Source organism: Thamnophis sirtalis, unplaced genomic scaffold, assembly GCF_051295495.1.
Source record: "Thamnophis sirtalis isolate CommonGarterSnake01/CBP01778 unplaced genomic scaffold, rThaSir2_p1.2 scaffold_11, whole genome shotgun sequence".
Taxonomy (NCBI): domain Eukaryota; kingdom Metazoa; phylum Chordata; class Lepidosauria; order Squamata; family Natricidae; genus Thamnophis; species Thamnophis sirtalis.
In genome coordinates, this window is record NW_028261391.1 from 43,745,330 (window position 1) to 43,769,089 (window position 23,760).

A 23,760-nucleotide genomic window follows, 5' to 3' on the forward strand; every position below is an offset into this window, starting at 1 on the left:
CTGATAACACTCAAATAAAACATATTCACTGTCACATATTTGTTTTGAGATGACATCTAAGAGGGATTTCAGGTGTATCACAGCTGCCATATAACTTGTCTAGTTAAACTGAGACATACAGTTCACAAATCTTAAGATATCTTTAAGTACTCTAATGCAAATTAGTAGTGAGGTTTTCTGCTGTTTTAGACAGAACACACAAAATAAGTTGTTTAGTCCTTGAAAAAGATTTTGAATATTTTCAAATTTCTCAATAACCCAATCCTAAAATTCCCACCCCACCCACTACAGCCTCAGATCACCTCACCCAAATATACAAAGAAAATCCGCTATGATCCCTTCAAAAGTTGTTCATTCTGATTTATACTATGACTGGAAAATCTACAACTTTGGCTTACTATAACTTCAAGCTTTTTTCTTTTCTTTTTTTTGTCTCTCTCCACTTTTGCCTTTGACCCTATCCAGTGATGTTTATAGACCGGAGTACGAGAGAGGAAATATGTATCCCGACAGGAAAAAGAATTCGACTTTAAACCCTAGTCTGACCAATGCCATCAATATGCGGACGATACTCAATTGTATCTGTCCGCCCCGTGCCAAATCAATGAAGCGGTTGACGTGATGGGCCGGGGTCTTGAAGCCGTTATGGACTGGATGAGGGTTAACAAGCTTGTGCTCAACCCAGAAAAGACCGAGTGGCTGTTGTGTTTTCCTCCCAAAGATTTGGCCAATATTCCAACACTCAGGCTGGGGGGTCAAATTTTACACCCCTCAGAGAGGGTCCGCAACTTGGGAGTCCTCCTGGATCCACAGCTGTCATTCGACCACCATTTAACGGCTGTGACCAGGGGGGCATTCGCCCAGGTACGCCTGGTGCGCCAGTTGCGACCCTACCTGAATCGGGAGGCCCTCACAACAGTCACTCGGGCCCTTGTGACCTCTAGGCTGGAATACTGCAATGTGCTCTACATGGGGCTGCCCTTGAGGAGCATCCGGCGACTTCAGCTAGTGCAGAACGCAGCCGCGCGAGTGATCGCGGGTGCACCTCGATTCACCCGCATAACACCTATCCTCCGCGAGCTGCGCTGGCTACCTGTCGATCTCCGGATGCGCTTCAAGGTGCTATTAATCACCCATAAAGCCCTACATGGCAGTGGATCTGGCTACTTGAGAGACCGCCTTCTGCCAATTACCTCCCTACGACCTATAAGATCCCATAGACTAGGCCTCCTCCGCATTCCATCGGCCAGCCAGTGTCGGCTGGCAACTACAAGGAGGAGGGCCTTCTCAGCAGTAGCCCCGACCCTTTGGAACGAGCTCCCCGTGGAGATTCGTACCCTCTCCACCGTCCAAGCCTTCCGCATAGCCGTGAAGAACTGGCTCGCCCGTCAGGCCTGGGGATAAGGATCGCTACCCCGCCCGAATGATGAATGCATGTTGTTTACTATTTTATTATATGTTGTTGTCTTAATGTTGTATTCCCCCCTCCCTGGTTTCCTGTGAGCCGCCCTGAGTCCCCTCAGGGAAAAGGGCGGCCTACAAATGCTAATAAACCAAACCAAACCAAACCAATGCAAGGTATAGCAATAAAGCCCCACTGATGGCAATCAGCTTATTTATTGCTCACCTTAATGCCATTAAGAATTTCATTCATTATTTTCATGCGTTCATCCTTGTGCTCCATATTTTTCACCTGATAGAGTAAATGAAGTACATATCAGAGCTGAGAACAGAAACATATAAAATGTTAGATGTTTATGAGTACACCTTAACTGGTTGATTGGTTTTGTTTTGCCTTAGACTAGCAATTCTGAAAAGCTTTGAGCCAATCAGTCCTCTCAAATCAATAAATAAACAAAAAAAACCAGACTCTGTTATTTACACAAGCAGCTCAGCAGCAGCGGTCCCAAACAAAATCCTTCACTTACAAACAAGCAATTACAAATGTCCCATTACCCCCAGAGTAGACCCACTTTACCACCAGTTTAAGAACCAATGTCTTAGATAATCAACGGGATTTGCTGCTCTTTCTGAAAGGAAAATGAGGGACTGCAGCTTTGTCCTACTGGGTATGTTGTAGCAATGGTGAAAATGGGTGTATCCTAGGTGAAAATGATGCTAATAATTGTGTTGAGGATTATCAAGTAAAAATTATTATTTTATTATCATGAGGTAATAAAAATGAAAGTGCAGGGCATATTTGGTCTAGGATCACTGAAATGGAAAGGACCATCCAAAACAATGAGTCAACTCTTCTGCTCCGAGCAAAATCCATATTGAAGCACTCCAGATAAAATGGGGACAATGAATGGAGATAGACCTAATTAACAGGTTGAATAAGTTGCTGCCCTAAGGCAGTGGTTCCCAAACTTGGCAACTTTAAGACTTGTGGACATCAACTCCCAGAATTCTCCAGCCAGCTCTGCTGGCTGGAGAATTCTGGGAGTTGAAGTCCACAAATCTTAAAGTTGCCAAGTTTGGGAACCACTGCCCTAAGGGATGGAGGTGGGGGTGGGGTTATGGGTTTTTCTTATGTGGCAGGTTTTTTTCAATGTTATTTTTTTTCATTTTTTCATTTCATTTTAATGACATTTATAGGCCGCCCTTTTCCCTGAGGGGACTCAGGGCGGCTTACAATAAATAGGAAGGGGGTGCAAGACAAAACACAAGAAAAAAAAACGTGTGAATAAAAAAAATAAACCAGTAAAACACAACATTCATTCAGCATTCGGGTGGGGCGAAGTTAGGGTCTTATCCCCAGGCCTGACGGGATAGCCAGATCTTGAGGGCTGTGCGGAAGGTCTGGACGGTGGTGAGGGTGCGAATCTCCACGGGGAGATCGTTCCAAAGCGTCGGAGCTGCAACTGAGAAGGCTCTCCTCCGTGTGGTCGCCAGTCGGCACTGACTGGCGGATGGAATTCGGAGGAGGCCTACTCTATGCGATCTGATGGGACGAAGGGAGGTAATTGGCAGAAGGCGGTCTCTCAAATAGTCAGATCCACTACCATGGAGGGCTTTATGAATGGTGAGTAGCACCTTGAAGCGCACCCGGAGATTAACAGGTAGCCAGCGCAGCTCACGGAGGATCAGTGTTATGTGGGCGAACCGTGGTGCGCCCACGATCACTCGCGCGGCCGCATTCTGGACTAGCTGAAGTCGCCGGATGCTCTTCAAGGGCAGCCCCATGTAGACCACATTGCAGTATTCCAGCCTGGAGATCACAAGGGCTCGAGTGACTGTTGTGAGGGCCTCCCGATTCAGGTAGGGCCGCAACTGGCGTATCAGGCGAACCTGGGCAAATGCCCCCCTGGTCACAGCTGACAAATGATGGTCAAAAGTCAGCTGTGGGTCCAGGAGGACTCCCAAGTTGCGGACCCTGTCTGAGGGGTATAAATTTTGACCCCCCAACCTGAGTGATGGAACGTTGGCCAAATTGTTGGGAGGAAAACACAACAGCCACTCGGTCTTGTCTGGGTTGAGTATCAGTTTGTTAGCTCTCATCCAGTCCTTAACGGACTCAAGACCCCGGCTCATCACGTCCACCGCTTCATTGAGTTGGCACGGGGCGGACAGATACAACTGTGTATCGTCCGCGTATTGATGGTATTTTATCCCGTGCCTCCAAATGATCTCACCCAGCGGTTTCATGTATATGTTGAATAGTAGGGGGGATAAGACCGAACCCTGCGGCACCCGATAAGTTAGGGGCCTCGGGGACGATCTCTGCCCCCCCACCAACACCGACTGCGACCTGTCCGAGAGGTAGGAGGAGAACCACTGCAAAACAGTGCCTCCCACTCCCACCTCCCGCAGTCGTCACAGAAGGATACCATGGTCGATGGTATCGAAAGCCGCTGAGAGGTCAAGGAGAACTAGGATGGACGCATGGCCTCCATCTCTGGCTCTCCAGAGATCATCGGTCAATGCGACCAAAGCGGTTTCTGTGCTGTAACCGGGCCTGAAGCTGGACTGGAAGGGGTCAAGATAGCTAGCTTCCTCCAAGGTACGCTGAAGCTGGAAGGCCACCAACTTCTCAACAACCTTCCCAACAAAGGGAAGGTTGGAGACTGGACGGTAGTTATTAAGAACGGCTGGATCCAAGGATGGTTTCTTCAGGAGGGGTCTCACCACCGCCGCTTTAAGTGCAGCGGGGAAGTGCCCCTCCCGAAGGGAGGCGGTAACGACTGCCTGGATCCAGCCTCGTGTCACCTCACTGCTGTTGGCAACCAGCCAGGAGGGACACGGGTCCAGTATACAGGTGGAAGCGCTCACAGCTCGCATAGCCTTGTCCACATCCCCGGAGGCAATATCCTGAAACTCAACCCAGAGATGGTCTGCCAAGTTATCCCCTTGTGTCTCGGCTGGATCTGCGGGGGTGGAGTCCAAGTCCGACCGAAACCAAGCAACTTTGTCCGCCAAGAACTGGACATACTCCTCAGCCTTACCCTGTAAGGGGTCCCCTGCCTCCCTCCTATTTAGGAGGGAGCGGGTTATCCTAAACAAGGCGGATGGGCGGGACTCAGCGGACGCAACCAAGGTGGCAATGTGTGTTCTTTTAGTTGTCCTTAATGCCCGGATGTATTCCTTGGTGCATGCTGTCAGAAGTGCTCGGTTCGATTCGGACCTATCGGACCTCCACAAGTGCTCTCGGCGTCTCCTCCGGCGCTTCATCTCCCGGAGCTCCTCGGTGAACCAAGGAGGCCTCCGGGATCCGCCGACCCGGAGGGGCCGTAGTGGCGCAATCCGGTCAAGGGACTCTGATGCTGCCGAGTGCCAGGCAGCAACAAGAGTCTCCGCCGAACTGTGGGCGAGAGTATCAGGAATAACCCCAAGCTCCGTCTGGAACCTTAAAGGGTCCATAAGTCGCCTGGGGTGGAACCACCTGGTCGGTTCCTCCTCCCTACGGTGGGGGTTTGGCCTCCGGAAGTCTAGCCTCAGTAGGCAGTGGTCTGACCACGACAGGGGTATGATCTCATTACCCCTCAGACCAAGATCACAAATCCACTGCTCCGAGAGGAATACGAGGTCGAGTGTGTGACCTGCTGAGTGGGTTGGGCCTCGGATTACCTGGGTCAAGCCCATGGCTGTCATGGAGGCCATGAACTCCTGCGCTCCATCAGAGTGTTCACCGAGCGAAGGCAAATTGAAGTCCCCCAGAACCATGAGCCTAGGGAACTCAATTGCTAGCTCGGCTACCGACTCAAGGAGCGAGGGGAGGGCTGCTGCAACGCAGTTGGGAGGCAGGTACGTTAACAGCAAGCCCACTTGACCCTTGAGGTCCAACTTCACCAGCAGGGACTCACACCCGACAAGCTCTGGAGCAGGGATCCTACGAGGTGCTAAAGACTCCCGGACAACAATAGCCACACCGCCACCCCTTCCCTGGGCTCTCGGCTGATGAAGCACCTGAAATCCATCTGGGCACATCTCTACGAGGGGGACTCCTCCCTCCGTGCCCAGCCATGTCTCAGTAATACATGCCAGGTCTGCCCTCTCGTCTAAAAGTAAGTCCCGGACGAGGGGAGCCTTGTGAACAACAGACCTGGCATTTAGCGACAGCAGCCTGAGACCAGGGTCCCGATTACTCGCGCCATCTGACCTTGGAGTGGGACTCATAGGGCCGGAAGGAGGGATCTCTGTGATGTAGCAAGCCCTCCTTCCCCGGTAATGGCCAGCCCTAAAGTCCCCGCCATATCTGCCTCTCCCTGTTATGACCGCAATGCTCCGACCCTCTCCCGTGGCCATAGTCCCCCCAACCACCCCAGTGACCCCCGCATACCCCGGCAGGTCCTCCGAATCAAACACACTCATTTATTCACACAGACAGTCCCCACGTAATAGTTAAAAACACATAAAATACAATATAATGGAGTAATAAAAGTGGGCCATTCGTTCAATCACAAGCAAACCCATACACTCACCATACCAATTAAAATTGTGCAGTTGCGCGAGTTCGTAAAGGTTATATAAGAGATCTTGAATCTTGCCTCCTCCTCTATAAGTCTAGTGGAGAGTCTAGCAACAGGAAAGTGTATGGTCCAGGTCCAGGGGGAGGTGTTACAAAGGCTAAAGTCTTTAAGATAGTAACAGGCGTTGAGAGCCCCGATAATAAATGCAGTCTGGGGGAAGGAATGCAGAGCTGAAAAGTCCGGTGAGCTAAGTCTATCGAGATGAAACATAATTGGGGGAGCCAATTCAGGTGGACAGTAAAGATGAATAATAAAGATGGTAATCATGGCTAAGTCAAAGACTCCCAAGCCACGCAGGGACGATGTCCTCCAAGAACTCAGCCACAGAGTTCTCCACAGCGTTCTCCCAATCGTAGCGACAAACAAGGTCCAACAAGCCGACAACAGCCCCACAACAGCCACAATCCCCATAAACTCCAGGCCCAGTGATGGTCGCGAGGAGACACACACACAACCCCCCCCACAGCCAAGCCACGATGTCCACCAAAGCTGGGCCGCAGCGTCTTCAGCGTCTTCAAACGGTCTCAGCAGCAAAGGCACCACGACAATCACGGCAATAGATAGCAAAAAAGAGGGGGGGAGGTGAAGGTCTCCCAGCCAGTTACTAGATGGGGGGGGGTCGGGCTCTCTCCGACCAGCTAGGTCTCTAGTCCGCTGCCAGTCCGCTCTAATCGGCTGCCAGCGTCGGGCCCCCAAAAAGAATCGTTCGTACCCTGGTCTCCAGACACCTCCAGGCGCTCCAAACGCTCCGAACGTTCTAAAATGCCTTCCGAAGCCAGCTGAAAAGTGCCTTCCGAAGCTAGCTGAATCGCCAGCTGAGTCGCGGCGTTTCCGAGCAGCTCCCGGGTGGCTCCTCCTCCTCCGGGCAGCGGCGGCGTCTTCCTCACACAGCAGCCTTCGAGAGTAATATCACTCCAGGCTGTTGCCAGCATCAAGCCCCGGAGGAGTTTAATCATACCCTGGCCTCTCTCCAACTCAATCTCTGAAGCCAAATTCTCCCTTATTTGCTGTTTTTCCTATAGGGACGCCAGAGCGGCAGACTTGGCAGCCATGTTCCCTCGCGCATCCAAAGTTACCTATATGTGAGTTGTCACTGTATAAACTTGTTTGATAAATAAATAAACAGACAAACAAACAAACAAATAAATAACTTATCTCCTCTTATCAGCACGGGCTGCCAGGTTCACTATTTATTTTCTTATTTTCCTTCTGTGCAACCAGAAGGAAAGCCAAGGAACAGGTAAGCATCTTCATTTACTGTTCCTCCATCAGACTAGCATTGTTTTTTGAGCCAGAAAGCTGACTAAGCTAAGTACAGGGGTAAAAAGGAAGAACTTCCTTGAGAGGCATTTCTCAAATGGGCTCTTGGTGAAATGTGGGCCTTCAGCAAATTCTAATTATGCTGGACCCATCATGACAGTATTGGGGGAAAAAGACCTGTACTTACTTGAATATTCCTGGACTTATTAACCAGCACAGCATTTAAAGGGATAAGTAGCACCATCACAGCAATCCCAGCAAGCACTGAGGGTCCCAGCTCAGTCCACAGAAAGACAAGCGATATAATAATCTGCAGTGGAGAGGACCACAGCTGATGCATATAAAGTGTGAAATCCATGAAGCGCTGGGCATCTACTGACATCAGATTCACTGTCTCGCCTACTGTTGATTCCTTCCGTGCAACATTGGAGATTGTAAGTGCCTGAGAACAGAATCGATTTTGAGGTTTTGAAACAGAATATTGTTCAAATGCATTAATCTGCATCCCGATGCTCTTTAAATTGCTTTGATCAAAACCCCAATTTTCCTTAACCAAACAAGTCACTGGCCAGGAGAGCTAGGAATGCAGAGATTGAATCATAAAATATTTGAAGGTTACAAGGTTGGGGAAGACCATTCTAATATATTAGTTAGGAGCAACACACACATACACACACAGTGTGTGTGTGCGTGTGTGTGCGTGCGTGCGCACCGGGATATTATGTATGTATTGGGAACTAACCTAAAAATACAAGTTCCAGGTGTAGTTATAAAAGAAAAGACAGACATCGTGATCTCCGGAATTTAAAATATATTATCCGCTTAGCTTTCGCTAGCCTCTGCTAACATCATCAGAGTGTAAAAACTATCATTGAAGAGATCTTTGTCTTTATACATCACTGATCAATTTGGCCATTGCGTGCTTGATAGGCCCATCTACCCGCCTCCCACCTGTAATTAGCTCTGTTGTTTTTACTTCTGACATGTTGATCGATGGAGGCTTAGTGCCTGTTCCTTCCTCCCCTATCGAACACAGTTTGGGCTGCTCATACCCAGGGAATAATGCTGAGCTATCCGATGTTACTTTAATGGCATTCTCTCCAGCTCCCTCCCACACCTCTTTTTACACTCTGACGATGTTAGCAGAGGCTAACAAAAGCTAATGGTTAATATACACACACACACACACACACACACACACACACATATACATATACATATACTATACATATATATATACACACACATATACATATACATACATATACATACATATACATACATATACATACATACATACATACATACATACATATATATATATATATATATATATGTGTGTGTGTGTGTGTGTGTGTGTGTGTGTGTGTGTGTGTATGTATGGATAAATCAATACAAAGATCCAGAAGCATCAGATCTACAGCAATGCTTAACAAGCCCAACTTTTACGCACAGACCCTATAAGAAGAAAGCATCAAATTAGCACAGATTGCCCAGCATTAGGAAAATCACCCACTACCACCAATTCAAGAGCTAACTGACCTTTTTGTAGATGGCAGCCAGAAGGGAAGTACGTAAATTCATTCCAACTTCAAAACAGAGCTGGAAATACTGCTGTAAGCAGAGAGACTGCACCAAAGCAGTCACAAAGAGCAGCACTGCAAACACAATGCCCTGCCAAAGGTAGGCCTTTGGATCAGACACAAAGTTGATTATCATCCTATAAGAAAAGATAACCTGTACATCACCCCAAATGCCATATAGACTTTTAGAGACCATATACCAAGAATACATCCTGCTGACTCTATCTATACCAGCTTTGTCCCTCATGGACTCCTCAATCAAGTTTGTGCAATGAATATTCCATGTAAAACTGCACCCAGGAATATTTGGGATTAAATGGCCCACAAGACTCCACCATCTGTGGTTCTGCACTATGTAATTCAGAAATAAGCTCCATTAAGCTCAGAGGGACCTCTTTACAAATGAACAAATATAGTGTAAAGATTAAGCTAGTAATGCTGAGAATCACATTGGAGCCAGATTAATTTCTTCTGGGAATATGGTCTTGGGTAATAAAGTAGACCAACCTTTTACAGTGACTGAGACCATACCTTCATGTTGGTGGGTGAGTGAGTCACACTGGCAGGGGTCACAAGGAGCCCTGTGATCTTGGGCTGCTTACCTATAACATACCCTACAAAAATTAAGTGAGATTGCAGCTGCATTGTTAAACTGGGACAAATATGTTTTCAGGTCCTAGTCATACATATGATATATGCTTTGATATGGTCACTTATAAAACTATCCTAACAATTTTAAAGCAGAAATCGGGAATGAGATATTTATTTTGCAAGCTTATTTTAAGATTTATAACTGGCAATGACACTTTTAATCAGTGAAATCTGCAGTTAATTGGGGTGGTGGTGATAAAGACTGTAAAATGGATTGAAGCCATAATATACATTGAGAAGGGCTAACTGCTGGATCGAGCTTTGTTTTATTTCCTTTTTATACCTATAGTACATCTATTTTCATGTGTTCTCTACCTCAAGGGAAGGGAAATTGTTCTAATAGGTTTTCAGCAACAAATGGAGGACTCTGAGGATATTGAAAAATAGACTTAAGAGTTCCTGATTGCCTCCTCCTTTCTACCTACTGTCAGAACAATTTAAGATATGATTATGATGCATCCATGACAGTTCATAGCTGGAAAGAGAACATTGGATCTGAATTTGGTGGCTTGGAATAGTATTAGAAAGAGCTGGACAGCATATTACATATGATAGCAAAATGTAGAGAGCAAAAATACTGAAAAAAACAGAAGAAACATTGCAGAATAGCATTTAGTCTCTGTCTAGTGAATTTGATAATAGAAATAAAACAGCACCATGAATGAAGGCAAAATATACATGTCCCAGGATAATGTTGCAGGATCCTATCTGTATCGGTCACTGGGATCAGAAGTTTAGCCTTCCAAGATTTCAGACTCATGCTGGAGCCCTCAGAGAACTTCTCTCTCAATCAGAATGTGTGATCACTTCTAGTGACCAACCCAGATAGGAGCCTGCAAAACAGCAATAGCAAAAAGATTTGTGTCAAAAATTATGGAAATATTTAAAACATTTGTTATTTTCTAATTTTATCTAATATTTTGAGCAAAATTTGACATAATCTTACACCATAAATTTTGTTAGCTGCCATTCCAGTGTTTTGGGGTTGTTGGTTTTTTTCTGTCTCCATTCATCCATCAGATCAGTGAGGCTTAAAATAAAACTTAAAATAAGGACTTACTTCAGCAGTTGTGGATTCGCAAACACCAGAAAATCATGTACCAACTTCAGCGCCACAGATTTCAGAAGCTTTCCAGCACAACTTTGAAACAAAGCAACAATTAACCAGTTTTTAGCATGGTAATTTTTGGACTGTTCTCCAGCAATCGCCATTTTCTTGGTCTTTTTCTCCTTCTCTTCCTAAGTTCAAAGCAAAATTTGTTATCAAGCATCTGCTTATCTCAGTCCTCCAGTCAGACCACCTATGATAAGAATCTTACTATCACCAGGTGCTCCAACACTGGGATACAGCAGATAGAGGGAAATTTCCTGTACTAAATTTCTCCCATTTCCATCATTGCCGTTTTTTCAGAAATAAACTGTAAGACTTCCACAAAGTAGTGATATTTACCAGAACTAATGCATCTTGACTCTGGGCCTTGCTCAAGCCATTTGTGAGATCAGTGCCTGCCAAACGCTGTTTCCTCTTCCGATGCCAAATCTCTAGTTTTCGTTGAGCCTTTCTGACCCCAGCTTTCATTCTCTTCTCAAATGTGCAAAAAACGTGCTGTGTCTTCTCCGAATCCCTCAAATCCCAGAGGTCTTCATTCTCTAATGGTGTCCGATATCCCTTTACCAACATACTGAAAGTATAACAAATTCCATCAATGTGTGAAAGCCAGACATCCTGCTTACTCTATGTAGCTTTAGCAATGAAATGTGAGGCACAAATGATAATAGCAATAATAAGAGTCTAAGGCCATGAGAGCTGTGAGTGCCTCCACTTGTGTACTGGACCCGTGCCCCTCCTGGCTGGTTGCCAACAGCGGAGAGGTGCCACGGGGCTGGATCCAGGCAGTTATTACCGCCTCTCTTCGGGAGGGGCACTTCCCTGCCGCACTCAAAGCGGCGGTGGTGAGACTCCTCCTGAAGAAACCATCTCTGGATCCAGCCGTCCTTAACAACTACCGTCCAGTCTCCAACCTTCCCTTTGTTGGGAAGGTTGTTGAGAAGGTGGTGGCCTCCCAGCTTCAGCGGTCCTTGGAGGAAACCAGCTACCTAGACCCATTCCAGTCCAGCTTCAGACCTGGTTACAGCACAGAAACCGCTTTGGTCGCATTGACCGATGATCTCTGGAGAGCCAGGGATGGAGGCCACGCCTCCATCTTAGTTCTCCTTGACCTCTCGGCGGCTTTCGATACCATCGACCATGGTATCCTTCTGCGACGACTGTGGGAGGTGGGAGTGGGTGGCACTGTTTTGCAGTGGTTCTCCTCCTACCTCTCGGACAGGTCGCAGTCGGTGTTGGTCGGGGGGCAGAGATCGACCCCTAGGCCCCTAACATATGGGGTGCCGCAGGGGTTGGTCCTGTCCCCCCTACTATTTAACATCTACATGAAACCGCTGGGCGAGATCATTCGGAGGCATGGGATAAGATATCACCAATACGCGTACGATACGCAGTTGTATCTGTCCGCCCCATACCAACTCAATGAAGCGGTGGACGTGATGAACCGGGGTCTGGAAGCCGTTAGAGACTGGATGAGGGCTAACAAGCTTGTACTCAACCCGGAAAAGACCGAGTGGCTGTTGTGTTTTCCTCCCAATAATTTGGCCAGTGTTCCATCACTCAGGCTGGGGGGTCAAATATTACACCCCTCAGACAGGGTTCGCAACTTGGGAGTCCTCTGGATCCACAGCTGACTTTTGATTACCACCTGTCGGCTGTGACCAGGGGGGCATTTGCCCAGGTTCGCCTGGTGCGCCAGTTGCGACCCTACCTGAACCGGGAGGCTCTCACAACAGTCACTCGGGCCCTTGTGACCACTAGGCTGGAATACTGCAATGTGCTCTACATGGGGCTGCCCTTGAAGAGCATCCGGCGACTTCAGCTAGTCCAGAATGCGGCTGCGCGAGTGATTGTGGGTGCACCTCGGTTCGCCCACATAACACCTATCCTCCGCGAGCTGCGCTGGCTACCTGTTGATCTCCGGGTGCGCTTCAAGGTGTTACTTACCACCTACAAAGCCCTTCATGGTAGTGGATCTAGGTACTTGAGAGACCGCCTCCTGCCAATTACCTCCTCACGACCCATTAGATCGCATAGATTGGGCCTCCTCCGAGTTCCATCTGCCAGTCAGTGTCGACTGGCAACTACGCAGAGGAGAGCCTTTTCAGTAGCAGCTCCGACCCTTTGGAACGATCTCCCCGTGGAGATTCGTACCCTCACCACCCTCCAGACCTTCCGCACAGCCCTCAAGACCTGGCTATCCCGTCAGGCCTGGGGTTAAAGATTATATTCCATCCCCGCCCGAATGCTGAATGAATGTTGCGTTACTCTTTTAATTATGTATTGTCCTATATGTCTTTGTATGTTTCCCCTTCCTATATAAGTTGTAAGCCGCCCTGAGTCCCCTCAGGGAAAAGGGCGGCCTATAAATAAACTTAACCTAACCTAACCTAACCTACACCAGGGGTGGGTTCCTGCCAGTTCTAACCTCTTCTATAAAACAGGTTCCACAAATCTACTGTGTCATTTAGAACTGGTTCCAGCTCCCTCCTCCGCCCATCCGCACCACGCTTGCACGCTGGCTCACCAATCACCCCGCCCGCCTCTCAGAGTCCTATCTAAACCTTAAAGTCTTAAAGCTGTCAAGTTTGAACATCCCTGGGGGGGGGTTCTAAAGGGTTAGGGGTACAAGGGTCTTGTAACTTGACAGCTTTAAGACTTGCACACTTCAATGCCAGAGTTCCTGAGCCAACCTGACTGGATGAGGAATTCTGGGAGTTGAAGTCCACAAGTCTTAAAGCTGTCAAGTTTGAACACCCCTGGGAGTTTTTTTTTCTAAAGGGCTAGGGGTGCAAAGGTCTTGTAACTTGGCAGCTTAAAGACTTGCACACTTCAAATGCCAGAGATTCTGAGCCAACGTTTTGGTTGCTAAGCAAGAGCGTTATTAAGTGAGCTTCACCACATTTTACAAGTTGGACATGCCCACCCAGTCACATGACTGCCATGCCACTCCCACTTGGTCACATGGCCAGCAAGCCACTCCCACCCGGTCACATGGCCGGCAAGCCACTCCCACAAAGCAGGCCACACCTACAGAAGAGGTTCTAAAAGAATTTGAAACCCACCACTGGTCTATACCCTACTTCCATTTTGCTAAAGTTCTGTATTTACATCCCCACCATGACCATAGGAAGTTTGCTAGGAAGTTTGAGAAAAGTTGTATTGTTCTTTGCTCTTCACTGTAATCACAATATAGCCAATCAATGGAAACATCCATATTCACCCCTTTGTCCCTGCAACCACAGGTAACATTGCAATGACATGAAGTGCCAACATCTCGGATTAAAACATAAACACCATTGCCTTTTGTTGTTGACACTCCCTTGTCTTTTTCCAAGTAAAATGTATACCTGTTATACCAATGGTAAGTGATGGAACTCAGGAAAGAGGCTGTGATCTCTGGATTCTGTGAAATAAGGCAGAAATTTCAAGGTTAAACATTTAGGGAACAAAATGATGACCTTCCAAACAAGAATTTCAATCACCCCCATCCTACAATGCATGAGGTGGGTGCTATTGCAAACTGCAATTAAGGCTCCCATAGAACTGGTAGGTGGAAAGATTCCTATCTTCCTGGGAAGCTGTCTGAAAGCAGGCATTCTTCTCTTGAATGCCCATGACTATTCCCTACCCTGAAAATTACTCTACAAATGGAAATATTTAACTAATGACTCTCACTTTCTTTGCAGCTTCCTTCATTTCAGGTGCAATGTCAGAAATAACTGAAACAGACAATAAGAGGAGTTGAAGTCCATAGGACCCAAGGAAGAAGCTGAAACGTGGTACATCTGTAATGGAGCCCTGCAAGAGAGGAAAGCAAATGCGAATTACGAGTGGAAGGGCTGAAAAAATAAAATCGTCTTGATCTTCCCTGGTAACTAGAGAATCTGGAAAAACCCTCTTATGTGCGGTTTCTTTTCACGCAGATTATGTTCCCCAAATCTCTATCCCTGTACAGTGGTGGGAACCTACCAGTTTAACAACCAGTTCAGTGATTGTGGTTTTTTTGCATGTGCGCAGTCTGCCCGCTCCCACGTCTGATGCGCACTGTGTGCAGTTTTAACAAAACTTACCTTTCACGTTACTTCTGGGGAGTAACACAGCAGAGGTGTGGCAATCTGCTCTGCTGTGCAAATCAGCTGAGAGAATATAGGTAGGTAAAGTGCAGGGTTGGGGGGGACGAGCCCAATTGATCATCGGAGCGAACCGATTTACTCCCAGCTGATCATCGGAGCTACTGGTTTGCCTGAACTGGTCCGAAACAGCTGAATCCCACCCCTGCTCCTGCAGCATTAAGTGGGAGCAGTGAGAGAAGCTACAACTGATATAGATGGTTAGCTAAACTGAATGTAGCCATTTTATTTATTTGCAGTGGAAACATGGCTAAAGGAAAAACTGCTACCAAAAGGCTTTATTGCCCCATTTCTCCTTCTCTCTCTTTAGCTTCTCACCTGCACTGCTTGTCGGATAAGTGTCTGGAGTTGAAATATACCACTAGTTAAAGAAAACGTGAAGAAAAGGAAAAGAACCCCCGAATCTCTGCACACAGTGAAACGACAGCTATCATGGATCAGCAAAACAAGTATCTGCAGTGTAGAGAAAAGCAGAGAAATTATAATCTAAATTGTCTTAAGTCCTTCAGAAGAAAATAGTGCCCCATAAAATTGCTCTATCAGGAGGACATGGAATTTATTAATGGAGAGCAGGTTGAAGATTAACTTCCTTAGGTAACAAAACATACGCCATTGCGACAAGGTCAGTAGTACTTGCATTTAAGAGAAATTGCAGAGGAGCTAAGCAAAGGACAGAGTTGATGAAGTTCACGATAGGGGAAAAAGCTTTGTTCCCATTACTCGGTTTTCTTTTAAATTCAGGGCAAACTCCAAAAGTGTTATTTTATCTACTGACGAAAATATGACAAAATAAAAGAATAACAGAATTGGAAGGGACTTGGAGGTCTTCTAGTCCAACCTCCTGCCCAAGTAGGAGATCTATACCATTTCAGACAAGTGGTTCTCCAATCTCTTTTTTAAAACCTCCAGTGATGCAGCATCCACAATTTCTGAAGTCAAGCCATTCCACTGCTTAATTGTTCTGTCAGGAAATTTCTCCTTATTTCTAGGTTGGTAATCTCCTTAATTAGTTTCCACCCATTGCTATCTAAAAGTAGCATCTTGAAGCATCTTGAATGAAACATGATATGTCTGTTTTAAATCAGAGGTCTCTTTTTCTTAAACAACATAAAAGAAAATGACCAGACGCAACAAGCTGGTTGAGAATCTTACATGCAATACTTTGGGGAAAAGTCTTTGAATTTTCTCTCCTGCCCTTTCCTCTAATGCAGTCCCCTGTAACCTCACCCCATTAGATCTGCTGAATCAACACTTCCATCATGAGTGGGGAACATTGATCTAATGAAAATCCACTCCCAAAACTTTTAATGAGTACTAGTCTAAAATAATAGAAATAGATTGGTGCTGAATTTATAAGTCTGGAGTCAGCAACGTGGAGAGAAAACTAAATAAAGAATGTTTTTGTCCTGATACAGAATAAAATTATGGCAAGACTCTCACCCAAGTGATGGAATAGAGTACAGGATTTGTGTACTGGACAGCAGGTCTTCCATTATTAAAGGCGGGGTACTTCCCTGAGTCTTCAACAATGGTAAAAACCACTTCAGTTAATGCCACCAGTAAGAGCAGCAAAGTCAGCACCTGTTTAAAAGAAGAGAGAAATTACTACTCATTGCTGCCCATTAGGTTTCAAAGGAACAAATTTTCAAAAAGTTTACAATGCATCAAAGAGAAGAAACCACAAAATAAAGGAAAACTTAAAGATTGCAATGAAATCAGCGTGGTTCTTGCTAAGACAATGTTTCAGTAGCTGACTACAAAACAGTCATGGTTGGCAACTGTCTGTTTGTAGGTTTTTTTTAAAAAAAAAACAACCTTGTAGTCTAACCTACAGTCCAAAGAATTCATAGTAGTTCAGGAAATCCAATACTAACTAGGCTGCATAGCTTTTCTGAGATTAGCCAAAAATCTGCTAGATGGGCCTAAAGCTGGACATCTGGTACAATCCAAAAAGTATATTATGACCCAGTGGCTTATTAGCAATATCTAAATGTGTCTTGACTACTGGAGAGTTAATTAGTGTATCTGTATAACACTTTCTTTAATTGCTCCCACAAAAACTCCAACTTGGTTGGAGTAAAAATCTATGTTGGTTGGAGATGCATGATAGTAAGTTCACTAACATCCTCAACAATCTTATCTATTAAATATATAGAGATGCTGGTCAACATGAGATCTGGTTGGAGAAAACTAACATAAGACGTGGTGTATCTATACACCAAACTAAGCTACAATGTGATTTTATCTGGTTGTGCCTTAACATTGTATGAAACCAGCCACTTAGGCTTTAGTCAGTCGGTCTGTTTTGTTTCAACTATAAATTATAACTAATAATACAAAGCCTAGGTAAGGTGGTAGTCAAACATAATTAAAATAAAACTTAAACAGCTTAATACAGCAACTGTGTAAATGTGTACTTATTAATTGATTCTGAGCAGCTCACAATATATTAAACATAAAAACCCAACACAAAATAAAGCAAACTGGGATCCACAAAAATGCATCCATCAAGAGGCTTAACATATCTTAACCCAAGGTCTGGGACTAAGAATCATATAAATTCTCATACCAGAGAATAGGTACTCCCACAACAGAGAAGGTATACTTCTTGTATTCCAATAGATGGCAACGTTTGATGCAGAAGAATCTGAATTGCACTAATTCTGCTGTGAAATAGAGGTGTCACACCACTGCCTACACTGCTGCCTTATGGAGCAATAGAAGCCTCTGAATTGTTTTTTAAGGGCTGCTCCATAGAAGAACATCGCAGTAGTGAGGTGATTATAGTATGAGTGACTCTGAAGGGTCTTCCAACAAGGAAGGTAGACTAACTGTCACACCAGATGTACGTAGTAATGTAAAAACAGAGCGAACAGAAACTTTCTGTTTAGTAGACATTCAAGTAAAGCTTGTCAACATCCATAATATTGTCTTAGCTAAATTAATCTCTATATATATACTATTAAAACAGTCATGTATGTCTGGGTGTAATCTTTAATTATAGAAATGGTGCACCATAGGGCAACAAGGTGCTTCAAATCTGCTAATTTACAGAATGCATCCAAAATCCAGAACACATGATTCTCATGGAATTGAAATTTGGCAATAATACAAAATGTCATAAAAACATTCCAATATAAGCTATTTTCAAAGCAGATACATCTCTGAATATCTCTCTGAATTTTTAAGAACTTTTCCCATTAAAAGCTCTGTAATTATTGAAGACACTGAGGAATTTGGTAAGGAAGCTGTCTCTGAAATGATGATCCAGGGAGTCAAGGGTTGTTTAGTTAAATATTAATTTTGGATGGAAATCAGGCTGAAAGATTTCCTCTTTAAAACAAGGTCCAAAAATGTTAGCAAAAAAGAAATATAATAATGTGGGAAGTTAGTTGAATTCATACTTAGCTTTTTAAGACCAGGATTTGAGTTGCTTTACTCAAAGAAATGTTTCTAAAGCCACACAAACAGAGCTGGGTTGCTGCCAGTTCGGCCTGGATCGGGCGAACCAGTAGTAGCGGCAGTGGGAGGCTCCGCCCACCCACCCATACGCTTCTGTGCATGCGCATCCACAAGCGAACAGGTAGTAAAAAGAATAGAAACCGACCACTGCACACAAAGTAACATTGCCCTTTGAAATGCACTTAATAATGCTGAAGTTGATTATGAGCATAATACAGCCAATTCTTGGAAAGGCAGTTCCTTGGCTTCAGTTTTAAAAAATGGCATTGGTTGTTAGGAACAGCAACTTTTAAAAATCCCATGCAACTTTTGCTTTTGGCTTGCAATTTCATCAGACATAGCTAAGCAATCAACTGCTTAATGCACTATGTAATTAAGCCTTCGTTGGTTTTTTCTTTAAAAGACACTCAAAAATATGTAACTGTAGCTGTATTCCATAACAATCAAGATTGTTACAAAACTAAATTAAGTTCATCCACAGAACAAGACATTTCAATAGTACATTCATTTTAGTACTTTTGGGAAAAACAAACACTTAACATTAATTAGCAAATCAAAGAATACTGATTTAAGGACAACTCTAAATCTATCATATCTGGATATTTTTTGTTGTTCTTGCTCTTTTTTTAGCTACATTTAGATCTATATTTCACATACATCCACACACATATAGGGTAGTACATCAGTTAACTATGTAGAACATGGACATATTTTAAAACAAGAACAATAATTTCATGCTATATAATATGAACACAATATGAGGCTAAGGAGAGAGATAACATTTTAAGTGATCATCTGGAATTTTCTCACATCTCTAACACCTTATCTACTTCAAGGGGATGATGGCACTCTTCAAGTCGAGTACCCTTCTACAATTTGACAACCTCTGGGAAAGGACTTTTTCTCCCACCTGCTTCATGAGATACAGTTTGGTGAGTGATGATTTCTTCAGTTTAGATTTGCACATGGGAAGAAGTTTCCATGGGCCAAAGAGCCAAAGGAAGCCCAGAGGGATCCAGACAAGAACGGTCTGTTCAAAGCAAAGTGGTAGATCGGCATCATCGTTGTCCAGGAACGAGGAATTCTGAGGATAACAAGAAAGAAACAAAAGAAATGTAGACTGAAGGCTCACTTTGAAATGGATTGTTAATATATAAAGTCTGTCTCTTACATTTCTTCCCAAGGTTCCATTAGGTCTTTGCTCTGCCAATAAATACAGCAACTACTGCAGTTTAAATGTTGCTGATCATATAATAAGTCAATAACAATTTGATATGTCTCAAGGATTTACAACTACCAGTACTCATCAATGCAAATAGCTAAACACTACTTGCACGGATATCCTACATCTCTTCATTATTTTTCACTGGTTCACATCCTCTTTCATTTGTCCTATATGTACAATAGTATGACTGAATTGTAATTAAGTTCATTTTAGAAGGTAACATCGGAAAGCACTTTTTAAAGAGTTTGCACTTTTCTACACATAGTTTTTTTCCCATTTTACAACCTTCTGTGTCTTAGTGATTAAGTGAATCACTGCAGTAGTTAAACTAATGACACTTGTAAGTGAACCTGACTTCACTTTGCTTGTCAGAAGGTTGCAATCACATGACCCCAGGACACTGCAAACACCATAAATATATCTCAGATGCCAAGCATCTCAATTTTAATCACATGACCATAGGGATGCTGCAATGGTTATCAATATGAAAAGCAGCCATAAGTCACTTTTTTTCAGTGCTGTTATAACCTCACAAAGTCACTGTATCAAAATCTAGTCATAGACATTTCAGTTCAAGGTGTTTGCTCCATTCACAGATCTATTTTAATTTATGATTCCACATAATTTGGCCTTTTCAGTAGAGCCAAATTATGATCAACCGTAATGAAGAAGAATGGACATTTGTTTACTCATCTGGTAACCTGTATTGGAACCCGAAAGGACAATGCTGACTTGACAGTTTTGCCCCAACCTCTTACCTTCATCTTAGACAAGCTACAAAACTTTGAGCAGCTGGAAAGTGATGACAATGATGGTGTAAAAGTGCTGATGTGAAAGTGGAAATCAACCCTCAGATGTTCAATATTTCTTTTTCTCCCCCCCCCTCTTTCTCTCTTCTTTCTCTCTCTCTCCCCCTCTCTCTCCCCTTCTCCCTCTCTTTCCCTCCCCCCTCTCTTTCTTCCTGGGTCATAAATATTTTTTCCACTGCTGAGCCTTGAAACACATGGCTATGATTTCCAATTCTATAATGTAAATGTGTGTTAGTGGTTCCTTTTGTCTTGGTGAATATCTATCATGGGATATTTTCGCCTCTTGTCCCAACTGGAAACAATGTAAAAAGTATATGAAACCTTTACCATGGGTGCATCTCAAGGTTTTCACTCTTGCCTAGAGAAATATTGGAGGACATTTTTTTCCCTTAAAAGGCATGATGGCATATAAATGGCAGAAGACAGCAACATTTGCTATAGCCAGTAGCAATCCAAAAGCAGCAATAGTCCTCCATAAGATGAATTGGGGAAGTCTATCAAACCGTTTTCTAAATCAGTAACTAAGGCAAAATCTCTACTAGGGTTTATAAGATTGTGACTCTGAGAATACTTCGTTTTATATTTTGATTATTTTAAGGAGAATAATTTTTATCCAAGTACAATGTTCCTTAAAAATAATCAAAATATAAAATATTCAAAATAAAAGACAGCTTCAAAATAAACTGGGAACTATTTTCTTTCTTTCAAAGATTTATAATACCTCCCAAGTTAAAACAAACTCCTGGCAGTTCACAACCCTGAATAAAAAGTGTGTGTGTAAATGTATATGTACGGTACATATACATCAATCAGTTGTCTTCCTTAGCAATGAAAATTTTGAGTTCAATTGTGGTTGTAAGTCAAGAACTATCTGTATATCCAGCTATGTCTTAAAAATACTGGGGGAGGGAGATTTTATATAGCGGCAGCTTTATGCCACTCCTAATGCAGTAAATCGGAAAAGATTTTTTTGTTACTTAGTCTGGGCTTGTTAAAATCGAACTACAAAATACACCAGGAGTGTTCTCATCCCAAAATTCATAAAAGTAAGATTTACATGAAACAATTAGAATTATCCTTTCATTTATATATGCTACTTAAATCACAAAAGTAAGTCAGAGCAGCTTACGTAATAATCATGAAATGCATAGGTATAGTAGGTGGTACCTTGCTCAACAGTAGTAACTGTGAGAGGGATCTTGGAGTCCTAGTGGACAACCATTTAAATATGAGCCAGCAGCATGCAGCAGCTGCCAAAAAAGCCAACACAGTTCTAGGCTACATAAACAGAGGGATAGAATCAAGATCACGTGAAGTGTTAATACAACTTTATAATGCCTTGGTAAGGCCACACTTGGAATACTGCATTAAGTTTTGGTCACCATGATGTAGAAAAGATGTAGAGACTCTAGAAAGAGTGCAGAGAAGAGCAACAAAGATGACTAGAGGACTGGAGACTAAAACATATGAAGAATGGTTGCAGGAACTGGGTATGTCTAGTTTAAGAGAAAGAAGGACTAGGGGAGACATGATAGCAGTGTTCCAATATCTCAGGGTTTCCACAAAGAAGAGGGAGTCAAACTATTCTCCAAGGCGCCTGAGGGTAGAACAAGAAGCAATGGGTGGAAACTAATCAAGGAGAGAAGCAACTTAGAACTGAGGAGAAATTTCCTGACAGTTAGAACAATTAATCAGTGGAACAGCTTGGCTCCAGAAGTTGTGAATGCCCCAACACTGCAAGTCTTTAAGAATATGTTGGATAGCCATTTGTCTGGAACGGTATAGGGTTTCCTGCCTAGGCAGGTGGTTGGACTAGAAGACCTCCAAGGTCCCTTCCAACTCTGCTATTGTATTGAATTGTATCATGTGATATATCACTTCAGAATTTAAAAGAAAAGCAAGATATCTAAACACTGCCCCAATCAAAAACTATTTAGGAAACTAGCACATTTTGGACAAAGTTGAGCAAAACATCCTTTCCTGACATGCTTTCTTTACAAGAGTGGGTTTTTTTTAAAAAATCAGTCAACCATCCAACCTGTAGTACAGCTCACATAGATCATCCATTTTCTTCATCTTTGTGAACTAAAAAGAATTTAAATTTTAATAAAAGTCTAAAGGATTTCTCTTTAGAATGATTGTATTTATGATTGTTACAATGTGCACTGAAAACAATGTAAATGTTTTCCTGTAACTAAGTTCTGAAGTTCCCACCAAGAAGACCCTGTAAATTAAAACCGGTGAGGTCAATGTTTCAAAATGGATATACAGTGAGTTTGTTAATGCCTCAATTGCAATCTTATTTGTGCATATTTGCTATAGGTATATATCAGTAACTGATACACGCTGCCCCAACGAATTAAATTGCTTCACCGTTATCAAACAACTCACAATTCATGACAATTACATTTAGTGTCATCCTGACTAAGAGAAGTTGCCACTTACCCAGAAAACAGAACCACAAAAATGTTCCAAAGCTGTTGCTGCCATGGCCAATGTTCTCTTCTCCAGCTGTTGTCAAACTATTCTGTCTAACCCAGGAAGCCAGGGGCAAAAGTCCCAAGTGTTCAACAAAGCAGTATTAGGAACCTGATAAAATATCATTAATCTTTAACCCTATAATCAGACTCGGGAACTGTGGAAAAGAACTGGGTGGGAGTCAGTTCTTGGGAGATACAAAATTAATGGATCTGAGCGGAGAGTAACAATGTCCTGGATGACATTTTCAAAATATATAATAACATTTTAAAAGTCCTCCTTCTCCAGTGCCAACAAGGGTGAAATATACATGGAAAGAGTTCTTCTAGCAGATTAGTTCTGCACTGGGAATCGACAGTTTGGAGAAGACTATGTCTTCAAGTCAGTTTTGACTCTTGTTGATGGCCTGGAAAAGTCCAAGCAGTTTTTTTGGGCAAACCTTTTGGAAATGGTTTGCCATTTCCATTGTCCTAGGGCTGAAAAAATGTGGCTGGCTCACAGGGACCTGAGTTTGTGCCTAAGGCAGGACTAGAATCATGGACTCCCAGTTTCTATCCTAGCACCTTAACTACTACTACCAAACTCCTTCCCTACTTACTCTCTTCCCCAATTTATTTCTAGTCAGCAATTATGACACCAATTTCAAAAAACATCAGAAACACAGTGAAAATGATTTTTTTTTCATATATGGTAAAATGACTAAACCCAGAGCAAATGATGATTTAATTCTAAGGAAAGTGTTTGGTGCCCACGGGGTGGGGAATTTATATCCCTTGGTTAATTAAATATCAACATATTTTTTCAAAAAATGTCTAGAGACTGGCATTTGGTTTGAGGGTGAGACATATCAGTAACTGGCTTGTCCTGTGCGGTGTTATAATTCCTTTGAAAATTTTCTAAAAATGCAAAGCCATTGCCCTGAGATGTTCCTTTCCCCACGTCTTCTATGTTTGAAGGGAAAGAGTTAATTTTTTGCAGCAAACAGTCCATCACCTTTTTTTTTAGTGTGTGACTTGCACAATATAACATTTGGCTCAAAGTCTCCTGAACTCTTGCAACCTTGGTTAAATGAAAACACAATT

The 23,760-nt window shown here is 43.5% G+C and overlaps 1 protein-coding gene across 1 annotated transcript in view; it reads right to left on the reverse strand.

The window, feature by feature from the left end:
* Window positions 1-22,750, reverse strand: part of ABCC2 (ATP binding cassette subfamily C member 2) — a 43,594-nt gene extending 20,844 nt beyond the window's left edge. Inside the window, exons 1-11 of the mRNA XM_087725692.1 lie at window positions 22,646-22,750; window positions 19,077-19,250; window positions 16,145-16,285; window positions 15,023-15,157; window positions 14,250-14,372; window positions 13,922-13,977; window positions 10,914-11,145; window positions 10,524-10,702; window positions 8,772-8,949; window positions 7,417-7,671; window positions 1,628-1,693 (exon numbers count right to left, since the gene is read on the reverse strand). Coding sequence (XP_087581818.1) covers window positions 1,628-1,693; window positions 7,417-7,671; window positions 8,772-8,949; window positions 10,524-10,702; window positions 10,914-11,145; window positions 13,922-13,977; window positions 14,250-14,372; window positions 15,023-15,157; window positions 16,145-16,285; window positions 19,077-19,250; window positions 22,646-22,690 — 1,584 coding nt within the window. The 5' untranslated portion in view covers window positions 22,691-22,750. The remainder of the gene's footprint in view (window positions 1-1,627; window positions 1,694-7,416; window positions 7,672-8,771; window positions 8,950-10,523; window positions 10,703-10,913; window positions 11,146-13,921; window positions 13,978-14,249; window positions 14,373-15,022; window positions 15,158-16,144; window positions 16,286-19,076; window positions 19,251-22,645) is intronic.
* Window positions 22,751-23,760: the final 1,010 nt, after the last annotated feature.